Here is a 13216-nt window from a genome sequence, read left to right as displayed (position 1 = left end):
TGCCTGTTCAAGTTACAACTACAGAGAATAGCGAAAAAATCCAAGCTATATGATGGAGGGCAGAAAAATGAAAATATACGAGATTGCTAAGACAGTAGGCATATCAAATGAATGGCTGCTTCATATTTTATATGATTTTAAAACCAACTATGTAAAAACTGTCTGCAACATGGGTTCTACAGCTGCTCACAAAACCATAAACGGGTAAACATTTCTTACCACAAACAGGGAGGGACTCTTTCAATATAATCAGGAGAATTTTTTGTGTCTTTTCTTACCAGGTGAAACTTTAAATACATCACAACCAACCTGAAACCAAGGAACAGTCAAAAAATTGGGTTACAACTGAGGAACTTGTTCCAAAGAAGGTGAAAGCTGTCCCATCAGCAGGAAAGGTAATGTCTGCCATCTTTTGGGCTGCTCATGGCATAATCTGACTTTTTTAAGAAGTGTAAAATGTCAACTGGGCACGTTAGGCATCTTCGCTGGATCATCTAAATGAGGAATTTAGGAAAAAAATATCATATTTAATAAAAAAAAAGGTTCCTTTATCAATAAGACCACCAGCTAACCTTTTGTTAACTGCAATAGCAAATATATTCTAATTACACTATGAAATTTTTCTGCATCACTCCTACTTGCCTGACTAAGCACCTGTTTCCAAATATGAAATACTAGCTTGTTGGAAAGAGATTAACATAAAATGATGAAGTTATTGCCAAAACATTTGCCTATTTTGAGAATTTGAATCATAATATTGGATTGGATGGAAAAACATGCATATTGTTGGACTAATTGTAGACTTGAAAGGATATTATGTTGAGAAATAAAGATAGTTCCTGAAAAATTGTGTCCCCTTTATTTTTGCATTGACTTGTACACATTCCTCATATTAACAAAAAATTACATGATGTAAAACAGAAGCAAACAGTGGATTTCATGCATTTTCTATTAGCTTAAGTATGAATGCACAATATGAATCATCAATACAATTGGTTATGGCTAAGTTATTTGTCTGATAAGCTTGGAGGCATCATTACACTATTTGATTAATCTATTCATATAATTCATATGTCTGAGTTTTTTTATGGTCAATAAAATATGAAGACTAAGATAGATGAAGGAAATTATAAAATATCAACCTTTTTTGCAATAAAGTTCAATATTGTTTTGCAATATTGTTTGTTTTTATTATGTTGACAATGATGTTACTAAAAAAATGTTTTTCTATAAATCAAATAACTTCCTAAATTTGTTTACTGCAATTTTATGAAATGTTTAGTTTACAGACAAAATTACTGCTCTGATTTATAGCATTATGATTACCATACAACATGCTTTATTCCTATACAGAGTGTTTCATGAAGAAATGAAAAGAATTTCAAAGTATATTCTACAAATAATATAAAGTATAAAATTTTCATATACAAATGGTTACAGAAGTATTTTGTTTAGGAGAAGAAATCGCTACTGGTCAGAATTAAGTAAGAGAAAGAAACGGAATAGCTCTTGTATTGTGTTCTCAACACAATACAAGATAGTGTTTAAAGATAGTGAATTCACTTTTCAGAAAAGTATAGTACATAAATGAAGTTCAAAATCACTGCTGGGAACTACAATTGAAATAAACTATAATTAAGAAAAGAAATAACATGATGAAAAATACTTAGGTACTGAAGATTTGTTTTGATTCTGATTAGTGTTGATGACAGAAAGAGATTCATTGTCAATGGAAAGTATATAGATCAAGATAAAATTATTAAAATGTCTATAAAATACATGCAAGCAGAAGTGGTGAATAAAAATGTTGGAGAACTAAGTAGTGTGAATGAAATGTACACGGATATTTTAATCACTGCATTGCATAGTAAACAAGGGGCTATCAAGATTAATGCAATGAGGAAGCAAGAGAAGTAAATAATGTGTCACTATCAGTAGACACTAAGTAAGTTAATACTATCAGTAAGTATTAGTCAGTACACTATACCAGTAAACACTAGAGAAGTTATTGAGAAAAGGGAAAGATTCAATAGAATTACATATAGAACAGAGGAACACAGTTGTGATCAGGAAGTAGGTGAGGAGGATCAAAATCCATATAAAAGTGTATGAGGAAAATGTAACAAAGGAAATTAAAAATTCCACAAGATCTACTAAAAAGATTAAAAAAAGATCTTTGACTCAAAAAAAAAACAAATTTTGAAGTTAAAAACAGTAAGGAAATATTAACAGATATGTTAGACATTTCAAAAGATGACACTAGTTTCTATAAACATCTATACAAGAGGACATACAATAAACTGGATGGCAGTACTGAGGAAGAACAGTATGGATTTAGAAGAGCTGTTGGAATACAGGATGCAATAGGGCTGCTAAGAGTAACAGGTGAGAGATACATGGAAAGGAGGTAGAAAGAGTATTTTATATCTGTCAACCTAGAAAAGGCATTTAATTGGGATAAATTACTGCTAATTCTGGAAAAGAAGGGAATTGAGTGGAAAGAGAAGCACCTAATAAAAGAGCTACAATATAACCAGAGAATAAAAGTGAGGGTAGGAAATGAAATGACAGGAAGAACAGGGATTGGAAGGGGAGTGAGGCAGGGATGCTGCATTTCATCTAGAGTTTAGTATATATCAGGAAGAAATAATTAAATGCTGCCTGACTGAGAAAAGAGGAATAAAGACTGGAGGAAGAAAAACAGAATGTATACATTTTTCTGATATGGCGGAACTGGTATAGAATCCAAATAAACTAAACGAAATGCTTGATGGCTTAAATGAAGCTTGTGAAAGTCAAGGTATGAGGATAAACAAAAAGACAAAATGTATGGTATTAGGTGGAAAAGAGGAGATGATTGAGATTAAGATAGGAAATGAAGTTTTAGAGCAGGTGAAGAAATTTCTTAGGAAACTTTATAACTGATGACCTGACTTTCACAGTAGAAATTAAAACAAGAATATCAAGAAGCAGGCATTTAATAAGAAGAGAAGATTGCTGTGTGGAAAATTAAACTTAGCACTAAGAAAGAGATTAATGAAATGTTTTATTTAGAGCCTGATGCTCTAAGGAGCTGAAACAAGGACGATGAGAAATGCAGACAAAAAATGAATTGAGGCTTTTGAGATGCGAGTGTGGCACAGAATGATGAATGTCAGATGGTAAGACCATGTAACAAATTAAGTATTAAGGAGAATCGGATGGAACAGGAAATGCTAAATGTGATTGAATATAGGAAAAGAAACTGGTAGGATATTGTTTGAGAAGGTGTTTATTAGTGGATGCGGTAGGAGGCTTGGTGAATGAAAGAAAAGGAAGAGATTTTAAATGATGGATAGGATTATGGAAAAGGAAAAATATGTGGAAACAAAGAGGTTAGCAAAGGATAGAAGAAGGTGGAGTGCAACAGCTGTGACAGGACTTGCTCTAATGGCAGAACACTATGAATGAATATAAAGAAAGAATTAGGAAGATCGAAATGGAAGTACTGACACAGAATAGCAGGGAAATGATTATTTTATCAAAGGCTGACTATTTTAGAGAAAGAAATAGAGTGTAATAAAAAATCTGAAAAGAGGGAGCCACAGGAAATGATAAAGACGTTATCAGCCTTTAAAAATGACTATTAAATTTTTAAAAATACTTTTCAATAAAAATAATGATTGAGAGAATTGAACTTACTGAATAAAAAAGTAGTAAAATTATTGTTTTGTTTAAAAAGCTATCTAGGTTAGACATTAAGAACTATAGGCTAATAACTTTATCCTCAGGATCACACAAAGTATTTACTTGTATATGAAAAAACAGCAATAATAAGCAGAATTTGTCAGGGTCATTTGACAGAGCAAGCAAGATAGAGACCAGTTATTCTACCACTGGATTTTCCAAAGTGCCAAACAGATTATGGAGAATAATTTTAAATGTAACATACCTCTTTATTTAAGAGTGGTTGATTTCCATAAAGCCTTCCATAAAGTATAAATTGTTTGAATGAATGAATCATTCGTGCGCTGCGTGCAGCCACCCAGAGCAATGCCATTTGTCTGCTCTGCGCCAATAGCAGTTAAAATAAAAACATGAGCACATATAAAAAACAAACAAACCCACACATCCTTTTTATGGGATGGGATATATGGATGAAATAAAGTGCCTAAATGAGAATAATGGTGTAAGAGGAACTTGAAAGAAAAGGTAGAAGGATGAAAGGTTCAAAGATAAATAAAACAGGGATGCCTGCTTTTCCAAATTATTTTTAACTGTTGTTTAAACAGTATTTTTAATAAGTTGAAACAGGAAAACAAAGGCTGAAGTTTAACAGTTATCAACTAACAAACCTATGTTTTGTTAATGATTTAATGGTTATTAAGCTAAGTTTGGGTAAGATGCAAGAGAGATTGAATGAATTGGTACAGGTTAGTGAATATGCACGTCTTTTATTAAATACAGACAAAACTAAAGTATTGACTCCTTAATAGTTCATATCACAATTTTAGACAACAATGAGTATGCTGATAATACTGAATATCAGGGTCAGATTTTGTTGTTCAAAGATTGGACAATAAAGGAAGTGAACCATAAAATTAATTAGAGGTGTAATAAATAGAGCATATTGACAAAGATATTTTATGGGAATTACTCAAATGAATTGAAGGCTAGATTGTTAGTGACCTGCATTTAACGAGCAATTTTGTATGGGTCACAGTCATGGTAATTGTTTTTCCTGATCCTTTTTTTCTTATATTAATCTTTTTTATCGATGAGGAGTATTACCAGAATAAAGCGAAGTTGGAAGATTAGAAACAGACTTTTGGGGAAAATGAAAAAACCCCAAAATGAGTTTCACCTGATACAGTGGAAAAGGGTAGGCTACATGACAAGGATAGAAACTAATCATTGGAATATGTACTGGATGAGTGAACTCCATGAACTGATCAACCTTTCTCCCTTCCCAGCCCTTTTTTTATCCTTATTTCTTTACACTTGGATGAGTAGTATAGGAACCAAGTTAACTGCTCCACTGGTTCCTTGTGTGACATCTGATTGGGCTCACTTTTTTGGGGTTCAGTTGGCAGAAGATGCTCTTTTTTTCTGCAAGTGTACAAAAACTCCATCTTCTACAAAGGGACTTCATCATTAACAAACCAAACTGAAATGCCTCCTGGGCAGTCACAATATTCCTCCTCTCCATAATATCCAATCCAGCGATTTGTATTACTCATCTAATTTATATAGCAAATAGACTGTCAAACAGTTTTAGCATAGAATATTTCCCCAATTAACCAAATGTGTACAATTTAATAAAATTACCTTCTACCCTATTTACAAATAAGGAAAGACATTTTATAGGTTGGAAGTTTTTCAGAATTTCGAGATTCAATTAGGGGTTGAGTAGCACCTCATTCTAAGAACTTTTCAAAACAAGCCATTTCAATGCAAAATTTATTATTTTAAACAGTTTCAAAATGGCAACTTGAAATTCAATATTTATAGTTGTTATTTAAATGTTCAATTTTTAGCAAATAATGGTAATTGTTATGTCACATGCAATGCAACATTAATTAAGTTTTACAAATAGTCATTGAATTTCTATGTATTTTAATCTTGAAGTCAGAATTTTGGAAACCTTTATTATTTCATACTTTTAAATGGTAATGGGGAATAAGTACTAGCTAAAACAAGTTTGTAAAGTTAAGCAATACTGATGATTTATAGCCTAAAATACAAAATGAAACTGCTTTCTAATCTGGATTTAGAGAATCTATTCTCTCTACAATAAACTTTATACACCAAATTTAACAATAGATAGTAAATATCTCCAACATTTAATGGTCATAATTGGTTGATGTAATCAATTTCACAAGATAAAATTTGCATAGTTTTACAATTTATTAGTTACAATATTAGTTATGCAAATTAAAAAAAAAAAAAAATGTGTTCTCAATGTCTTTTAAATTATAATAAAATATTTCATTATACATTAAATATATTAAATAAAATATTATAAACCAAATACAGCATCATACTCAGCGAGTGAATGATTTTCTTTTATTGATATGCGATATGCACGACAAGCAAAGGAACAATTTTTATAATTAAATACTCTCCTATGTTCCATTTCTCCTGTAATTTTAAAATTAACTCATGGCATAACAAGCTAAAGAATATCTAAGCAGGAAAGTTAATATAATAGAGAGAAGGCTTCCAATTTTTAAATTGGAATGGTTCTTTGGATTACTTAACTTCATTCACACCAACAAAATTCATTTTAAAAACGTGGAAACTGACAGTGTATGGAAGAACTGTTAACAGAATTCTCACATTATATTTACACATTTCCAATAACAGTGTTAATATTACATCACAAACTTCAATCAACTCACACAGCTATGCTCTATATATGTAACATAAAATATACTAGAGGCCACATAATACACATGAAGCAGAAAGGGTGGTTTACTTACCAAGTGTACTTATCTGGTTCATAAGCATACAATCTGTTAGAGAGAATAGGAGTAGATGGATGTTCAGAAACAAATCCACCATAAACATAAATCCGCTGAGTTAAAGGATCCCAAGCACTGCTGTGACCATACCCTCCTTTAACAGGAAACCCTTTTGTCTTAATAACAATCCATTCACGAGTACCTGATATGCCGATAATAAAAATGTTATCAATAGTAGAATATAAATCAATCAAAATTATTTCATAAAACTAGTAACACAATATCAAATCAAAAATTTACTTATTTAATAATACCAATACAGATGGTAACATAATATAAAACTCTTTAAAAAATGCTAATATTAATTTAAAAAAAGAATAAAACCAATCCGTGCCTTCTTTGTATCATGCAATGTGAAGATCATCAAAATATTAAACTCAATACTAATGATTAATAACTTTTTTTAGCAAGAAATTCTTCTTGGTTAACAATCTTAAACTACAACTACATCAGAAAAATATTTCAATGGTGTTATTACAAAAAATATAATCAGAAGGTAAATAATAATAAATGTCAAAAATTAGCAAAGCAGGAGTATGAATTATAATGATAAAAAGTATAGGAGAAATAGTATGCTATTACTAAAAATAGGATACAAAATTATTTTAGTGAAGATTGATTCTCCAAACCTACAATAATGTAAATTTATAAATCTACCTTTTCAGCAAAAAGTAAAGAAACAGAAAAAGTGTATGATCAAATATATAAAAATAAAAGATAATATGATAGTAATGAAAGACTGCCATAAAGAAATGGCAAAATAGGACAAGGAGAAAAAGTAGTTTGAGAATATGTAAAATCTAGATGGTTATAAAAAATCTAACACTGAAGCATTAAATATAGTTTCCATAAAAAGTGGATTCAAGATCAAATAAATATAAAATACAACTTTTTTATAAATTATTTTTTTATATGCAAGTGATTCCAAAATTGCACAGAAATCTTTTGGGAGATGATTCTTTAGCCAAAAATAAAAAAAAAGTTCTTGTAAACATACGTCATTTAGTCCTACTTTCTGCTCCCTCTGCAAAATTAAAAATTCTTGGCATACACATCGAGGGGTAAATTTGGTGCTTCCTTATGGTTTTTGATCTAAAAATTGGTTCCAGACCTCTATCTCACTAAGGTTTTAAGAAAAATTGGGTAAAAAACGATAAGGTTTTGTTGGAAAATAGGTTTTTTTAGGTTTGGATAAAATTACTTTGTTAATATACCAATAAACAAATAAAAATTTCTAGTTAACATTGTACAGAATTTAATTCTGAGAAACTTAATGTAAATAACAACTATTAAAATTAAACAAAAATTTGAGAACTTCGACTTTAATTAACAACAAAACACACAAACTGGATTGAAAAAGTGATATGATTTTAAACAGAACATTTTTCATTAATTTTTATGTTTAGAACAACATAACTTAATGTAAATGAAAAAAAAAACTGAAAATTTAAAAACAAAAAAGAATAAAAAATAATTAAAAAAAAAATTACTTTTTGGTTTTTTCTGCATATTATTAAATATCAAAATGGTTACTTGATAAAGCTGCAAACATTTCTTCAAAGCAGTTGTTCAATGTGGCTGCCATTCTGTTTAATGCATATTTCAGCTCAACGAATCCGTGCTAGTCGGGGACTAGCATTTTCATTCTTAACAATAGCTCCAGTTTCTATAACATGATGTCTCAATTTTTCTTGTGTGCCAATATGAGTGTAATAGACTAAGAATTTCATCCAACCCCACAGGAAAAAGTCCAATGGCATGAGATCAGGAGGTTGAGTTGGCCATTTCACTGGACCGTTTCAACCAATCGATTGCTTACTAAATGTGTTATTTAAATAATTCATCACATCATGACAGTAGTGAGCAGGTGCACAATCATTGAAAAACCACATCTACACTCTAATTGCAAGTAGAATATTTTAATTAATTTATATTAGATAGAATATCTTCCAAGAATTCCATCAATTTGTTTGGAAAAAATGCAAGTACTTCTCTCTATCGAGTCTTGGCAGTAAGAAAAAAGGGCCTGTTTAAAATCATATCACTTTTCCAATCCAGTTTGTGTTTTATTTCCAACTGAAGTTGAACTTTTCAAATTTGTGTTTAATTTTAATAAACATTATTTACATATTTTTTTCAAAATTAAATGCTCTACAAAGTTAACTAAACAATTTTTTATTGGTAAATCAACGAAGTTATTTTATCTAAACCTAAAAAAGTCTATTTTTCAACGTTTTAGTATCTTACCCCAAATTTCTTAAAACTTAAGTGAGATAGAGGTCTAGAACCACTTTTATTCAATTTCTTACATTAAAAACCATAAGGAGACACCAGATTTACCCCTGCACTTGTACCCCAAGAATTTTAGTAGTTTAATTTCACAGGAGCAGAAAGCAGGGCTAAATGTTTCACGAATTGAAACTCGTTATGAACTGTTTTCTGACCTGTCATGAATTTTTTTTTTATTTTTGGCTACAGAATCATCTCCCATGAGATTGTCGTGCAATTTGCAATCACCTGTACAGATGGGTTCATTTGAAAATAGTTATTGGGGAAATGTCCTGACATAAATATACCATACGAGAAAAGGTATTTTTATAAAGTACATTTTATAAAAATATATTTTAATAACAGTCTATAATTAATTAACTTCCTAAACAAACTTCATTAAAGGTAGTCCTGCCGTTATGTGATAAGGAAACAATAAATAAAGATTAGATTACAATAATTATTTATCTTCTCAAAATTAGCATTTTATGCTAATTTTCAATGAAGGGTACTACGGGTGGGGGACCAAACACAACAGGTAAGAATTCCCGAAAATAGAAATTTTGAAAATATTAGAACATCAAAATATCTTGATTTTCAAAATTGGAAGATGAGAAATAATTATGAAGGTCATTCAAATATAAACCAGAATTTGTTTCCACAGCTTTATTGACATTAGATAAAATTATAAATAAATTACCTTATTTTCTACATATTTTCCTTTAACAGAAATACATTTTCTTCAACAATAAAGTCCATTTTCAGAAGGGAAGGGCTTCCTCAACCCCTCATCAAAAAAACAGAATGGCTGTCCCAATAATGATGTGTGTACATAATGCTTGATTGCAGCATCACGTTCAAATCTTTCCTTCCTAAACTTTCTTTCAACAAACTTTGAAAAAAAATCACACAATGACAAGTCCGGAATGTATGATGGGTGTTCAAAAGATGTCCAATGAATTTTAGCAAATTTATTGTGGGTCTGAGCTGCTGGATGCGGCCATGCATTGTCATGGAGGATGTTGCGAATCGGTTCCTAGCATCATTTGTAGTGATAAATGGCTCTGACATTAGTGAACAACTAACAACAGCATGTTGCATTTACTGTCCTTCATTCGTGCAGGAAATCAGTATGAACAGACACACCTTTTGGAACAAACCCTTTGAGTCCCAAAACACAGCTGCCAGAACTTAACAAGCTAACAAGTGTTTCTTGGCCTTGAATGGTGCTCCCTCTTCACTTTTCCTCTATTCCTACCTGTTCTCTTGCTTTCCAGAGTGTAGTGGTAGACCCATGTTTCGTCAAAGGTCATAGTATGGTCCAAAAATCCCGTCCTTCTTCTTTAAAATTATTCAGAAGTTGGTGACAATGTCTTCCCAGACTTCTCTGTACCTTAGTGAGAAGATGTGGAACACACCTTGTCGACATTTTGTTATATACAAGAGTGTCTGACACAGCTACATTACAGTTTATATTTGAATAAACTTCATAATTATAATTTTTATTAAGACTTCAGTTGACAAGCAGTCCCTAACTTCTGTCATATCAGTGAGATTTTGTGTTCTTGAAAAATTATGTAGGCTGAAAATAAGTTGAATATCTTCTTTTTTTTAAGAATTCAAACAGCTTAAAATAACTGAGTGGGCAGAGAACCTGGATAGAAAACAATCTTATTTTCATTGTCATAGTTTTTATTTAATCTGAGCAAAACAATACCATATTCTTTGAAAAAAAAAATTTATTTAATTCCTTTCTGAAGGTAGTACACATTCTGAAAAAATAAAAAATAGTTCAATACTGCAATATTTGATTTTTTTAACTACAGATGCATTAGCATTTTAGGGGGAAAGCAGCAGTCTTTATTTAATCTCTCTCCTGTATTATTTTCATTTTTTTGGTTAAATTTTAAAATTGTAAAAAACATTTAAACACTGTGTGTTTCAAAATGAATATTGGGGTTTTAAAGATATGTAATATTTATTATGTTTTACTTACAGTGATAAATTATACATGAAATGAAAGAGTAACAGTTTTTCCTATAAGTGTTCATTGTGGGCATCATTCATCACACATCATTCCTGTCCAGCTGATAGGACATCCAAACCACGTACGGGGGAAGGCACCCGCCTAGTGGCGTTCCGGTCGCCACCCCCCTCCTCCTGTTCCATTCCACCGATGCAAATGCCTCGGTAGACATTTGCATCAGTGATTTAATAACTCAACTTAATGCCTTCACTGTAGGCCTCATCCAGACATCTTGAATGTCCTACATCGTCTCCCTCTGAACTAGCTAACCAAGCTCGCGGAAGCACGAACCCTGCACCTTCTTCTACTTATTATGAGCCAATTTCATGAATGTCTCATAATTCGAGGCAAAACAACACAGCATACCACCAAACTTGTTGATCGCAACAACAAAATTTAGTCCTAGTTCCCTTAGTGAAACTGAGTTTAAGCTTTAAATAAACCCCTGACTTAGGCCAGCTGATAGGACAGTTCATCCCATACTCTAATCAGCAAGTCTGGAGTAATTGAAGCAACAGCTGCTTCAATGCTGTGTCTCAAGTCAAGTAAGTCAGCTGGTAATGGTGGCACATATGCTTGACCCTTTATAAACCTCCAAAGAAAAAAAATCGCACAGGGTCAGATCAGGCAAACAAGCCCTATCATATGGTCCCTGGCACCCAATTCAGTGGTTGAGGATTATTTCATTAAACCAGTCATGTACAACATTATGTCAGTGAGGAAGTGCACCATCTTGTTGCCAAATAAAGTTCTGTGGTTCATATTGCAGTTCAGGAAAAAGCCATAGTTGTAGCATATCAAGATAATTCATTCCAAACACACTTGATTCTGCAAAAAATGAATATTCTTGAATATATTAATATAAATTAATTAATCGCAAGTAGATATTCTAATTAATATTCTTGGAAGATATTGATTCGAATTGCAAAAAAGTACGGCTCGTAAACTTCCCATGGGGATATAACACAAAAAAAAAACATTCAGTTTTGGGGAATCTAGTTAACACTGTAATATTTTGTGAGGATATTCTGATCCCCAGATATGCACATTATGAGTGTTTACTTTTCCATTAAAATGAAATGTTGATTCGTCACTGAATTACAACATGATAAAGAAAATCTTCACCTCACAGTGCATCTTTTAATATGTGATGCTAGCACGCAATAATCTGTATGCTTTAGAGCTTGTAACAATATGGACACAGTTGAAAGCAATTTCTTAAGACCCTAGCCTTCCTAACGGATTTCCGAGGACTAAATACAAAAGATTCTCTTACACATTCAACATTGTCTTCAAACACACTTGGTCATCCTGTACTCTTCCTTCTATAAATACAGCCAGTGGTTTCGATTTGCTTATCGCATCTATGAATATTTTTGTTATTCAGAGGATCACAATGCAACTTCAAACAGAATGCACGCTGAAAGGTAATTACACATCCACACTTTACAAACTGCAAAATACAAAAAGCTTTCTGTTAGGGGGCCTGCCATCTTTGCTATGAAGTACAGGAAACAGTTCATGAACTTGTGCATAGCTAAAACTGCTTGAGCTGCTCTTTCATTTCATGTATAATTAATCAATGTAAGTAAAATTTGAAAAGTATTACACAGATTTAAAACCGTGATATTCCTTTTGAAACAGACTGTATTTGAAAACTTCTAATTTCAAGTTATGTTATCTGAGAGGAATAGGGAACTAGACCTTTGAGTACAATAAGGTATGAACCACTTCACTTCTTTTCTTGTATGATTTTTTTTTGTAAGTAGAACAAAAAAAAAATTTCACAATACTTAAATTTTTTGTTAATGGAGTTTTATATTAAATTTGAATATCTCAATATCTGAATTTTTTCAGTTTAGTCCAAGGAAGTTATGGGAGTTTAAAATCTTTCCAACCTTCATCCATGATGATATACTACTTCTGGTTCTTTACAAAAAGATTACAAAGTTTAATGGTTGTGTGATAAAACAGTTTTCTCTCAATCAGAGTTTAGTTTTTCTCTATATATTATCAATCTTACTACTATTAAGTAGCACCGAAGAGAAGAAATTTGAAAAAGAATGAAAGAATAAGGAGGTTATATTTAATAACAGCCACTTAGGAAAGAGTAAGCTATCAAACAGAACATTCAGTATTGAAGTTTTTTATATCTACTTAAAGTCTTTGAGATCAATACACATTATTATTAATAATTGTCTTTAACTATATAGATATGATGGGCGTTTGAGTCAATCTGGAACTTTTTTTACAGATTTAAAATCAAGTCCCTGGGTTGAGATAGTGATGCAGTACGAACTGGCTACTATATCCTGTTACTGATAGGCAACAATCATTTCATGTGCCAGTCCAGAGTCCATTATTCAAGATGGCAGAAATCTGAAGTTTGAGTGAACAAACACACGGAAAAGTGTTTGGT

General features: G+C 31.5%; 1 protein-coding gene across 3 annotated transcripts in view; it reads right to left on the bottom strand.

Moving 5' to 3' along the window:
* The window catches only part of dsd (attractin-like protein dsd), a 216022-nt gene that overhangs the window by 95665 nt on the left and 107141 nt on the right, over nucleotides 1-13216 (bottom strand). For all 3 annotated transcript variants that reach the window (XM_075376983.1, XM_075376990.1, XM_075376991.1), the window contains exon 9: nucleotides 6462-6645. In XM_075376983.1, coding sequence (XP_075233098.1) covers nucleotides 6462-6645 — 184 coding nt within the window. The remainder of the gene's footprint in view (nucleotides 1-6461; nucleotides 6646-13216) is intronic.

The sequence above is a fragment of the Lycorma delicatula genome, chromosome 1 (assembly GCF_047948215.1).
Source record: "Lycorma delicatula isolate Av1 chromosome 1, ASM4794821v1, whole genome shotgun sequence".
NCBI classification, from domain to species: domain Eukaryota; kingdom Metazoa; phylum Arthropoda; class Insecta; order Hemiptera; family Fulgoridae; genus Lycorma; species Lycorma delicatula.
Note: the sequence above shows the minus strand (reverse complement) of the source record. Positions and strands in the feature narration are given on the sequence as shown.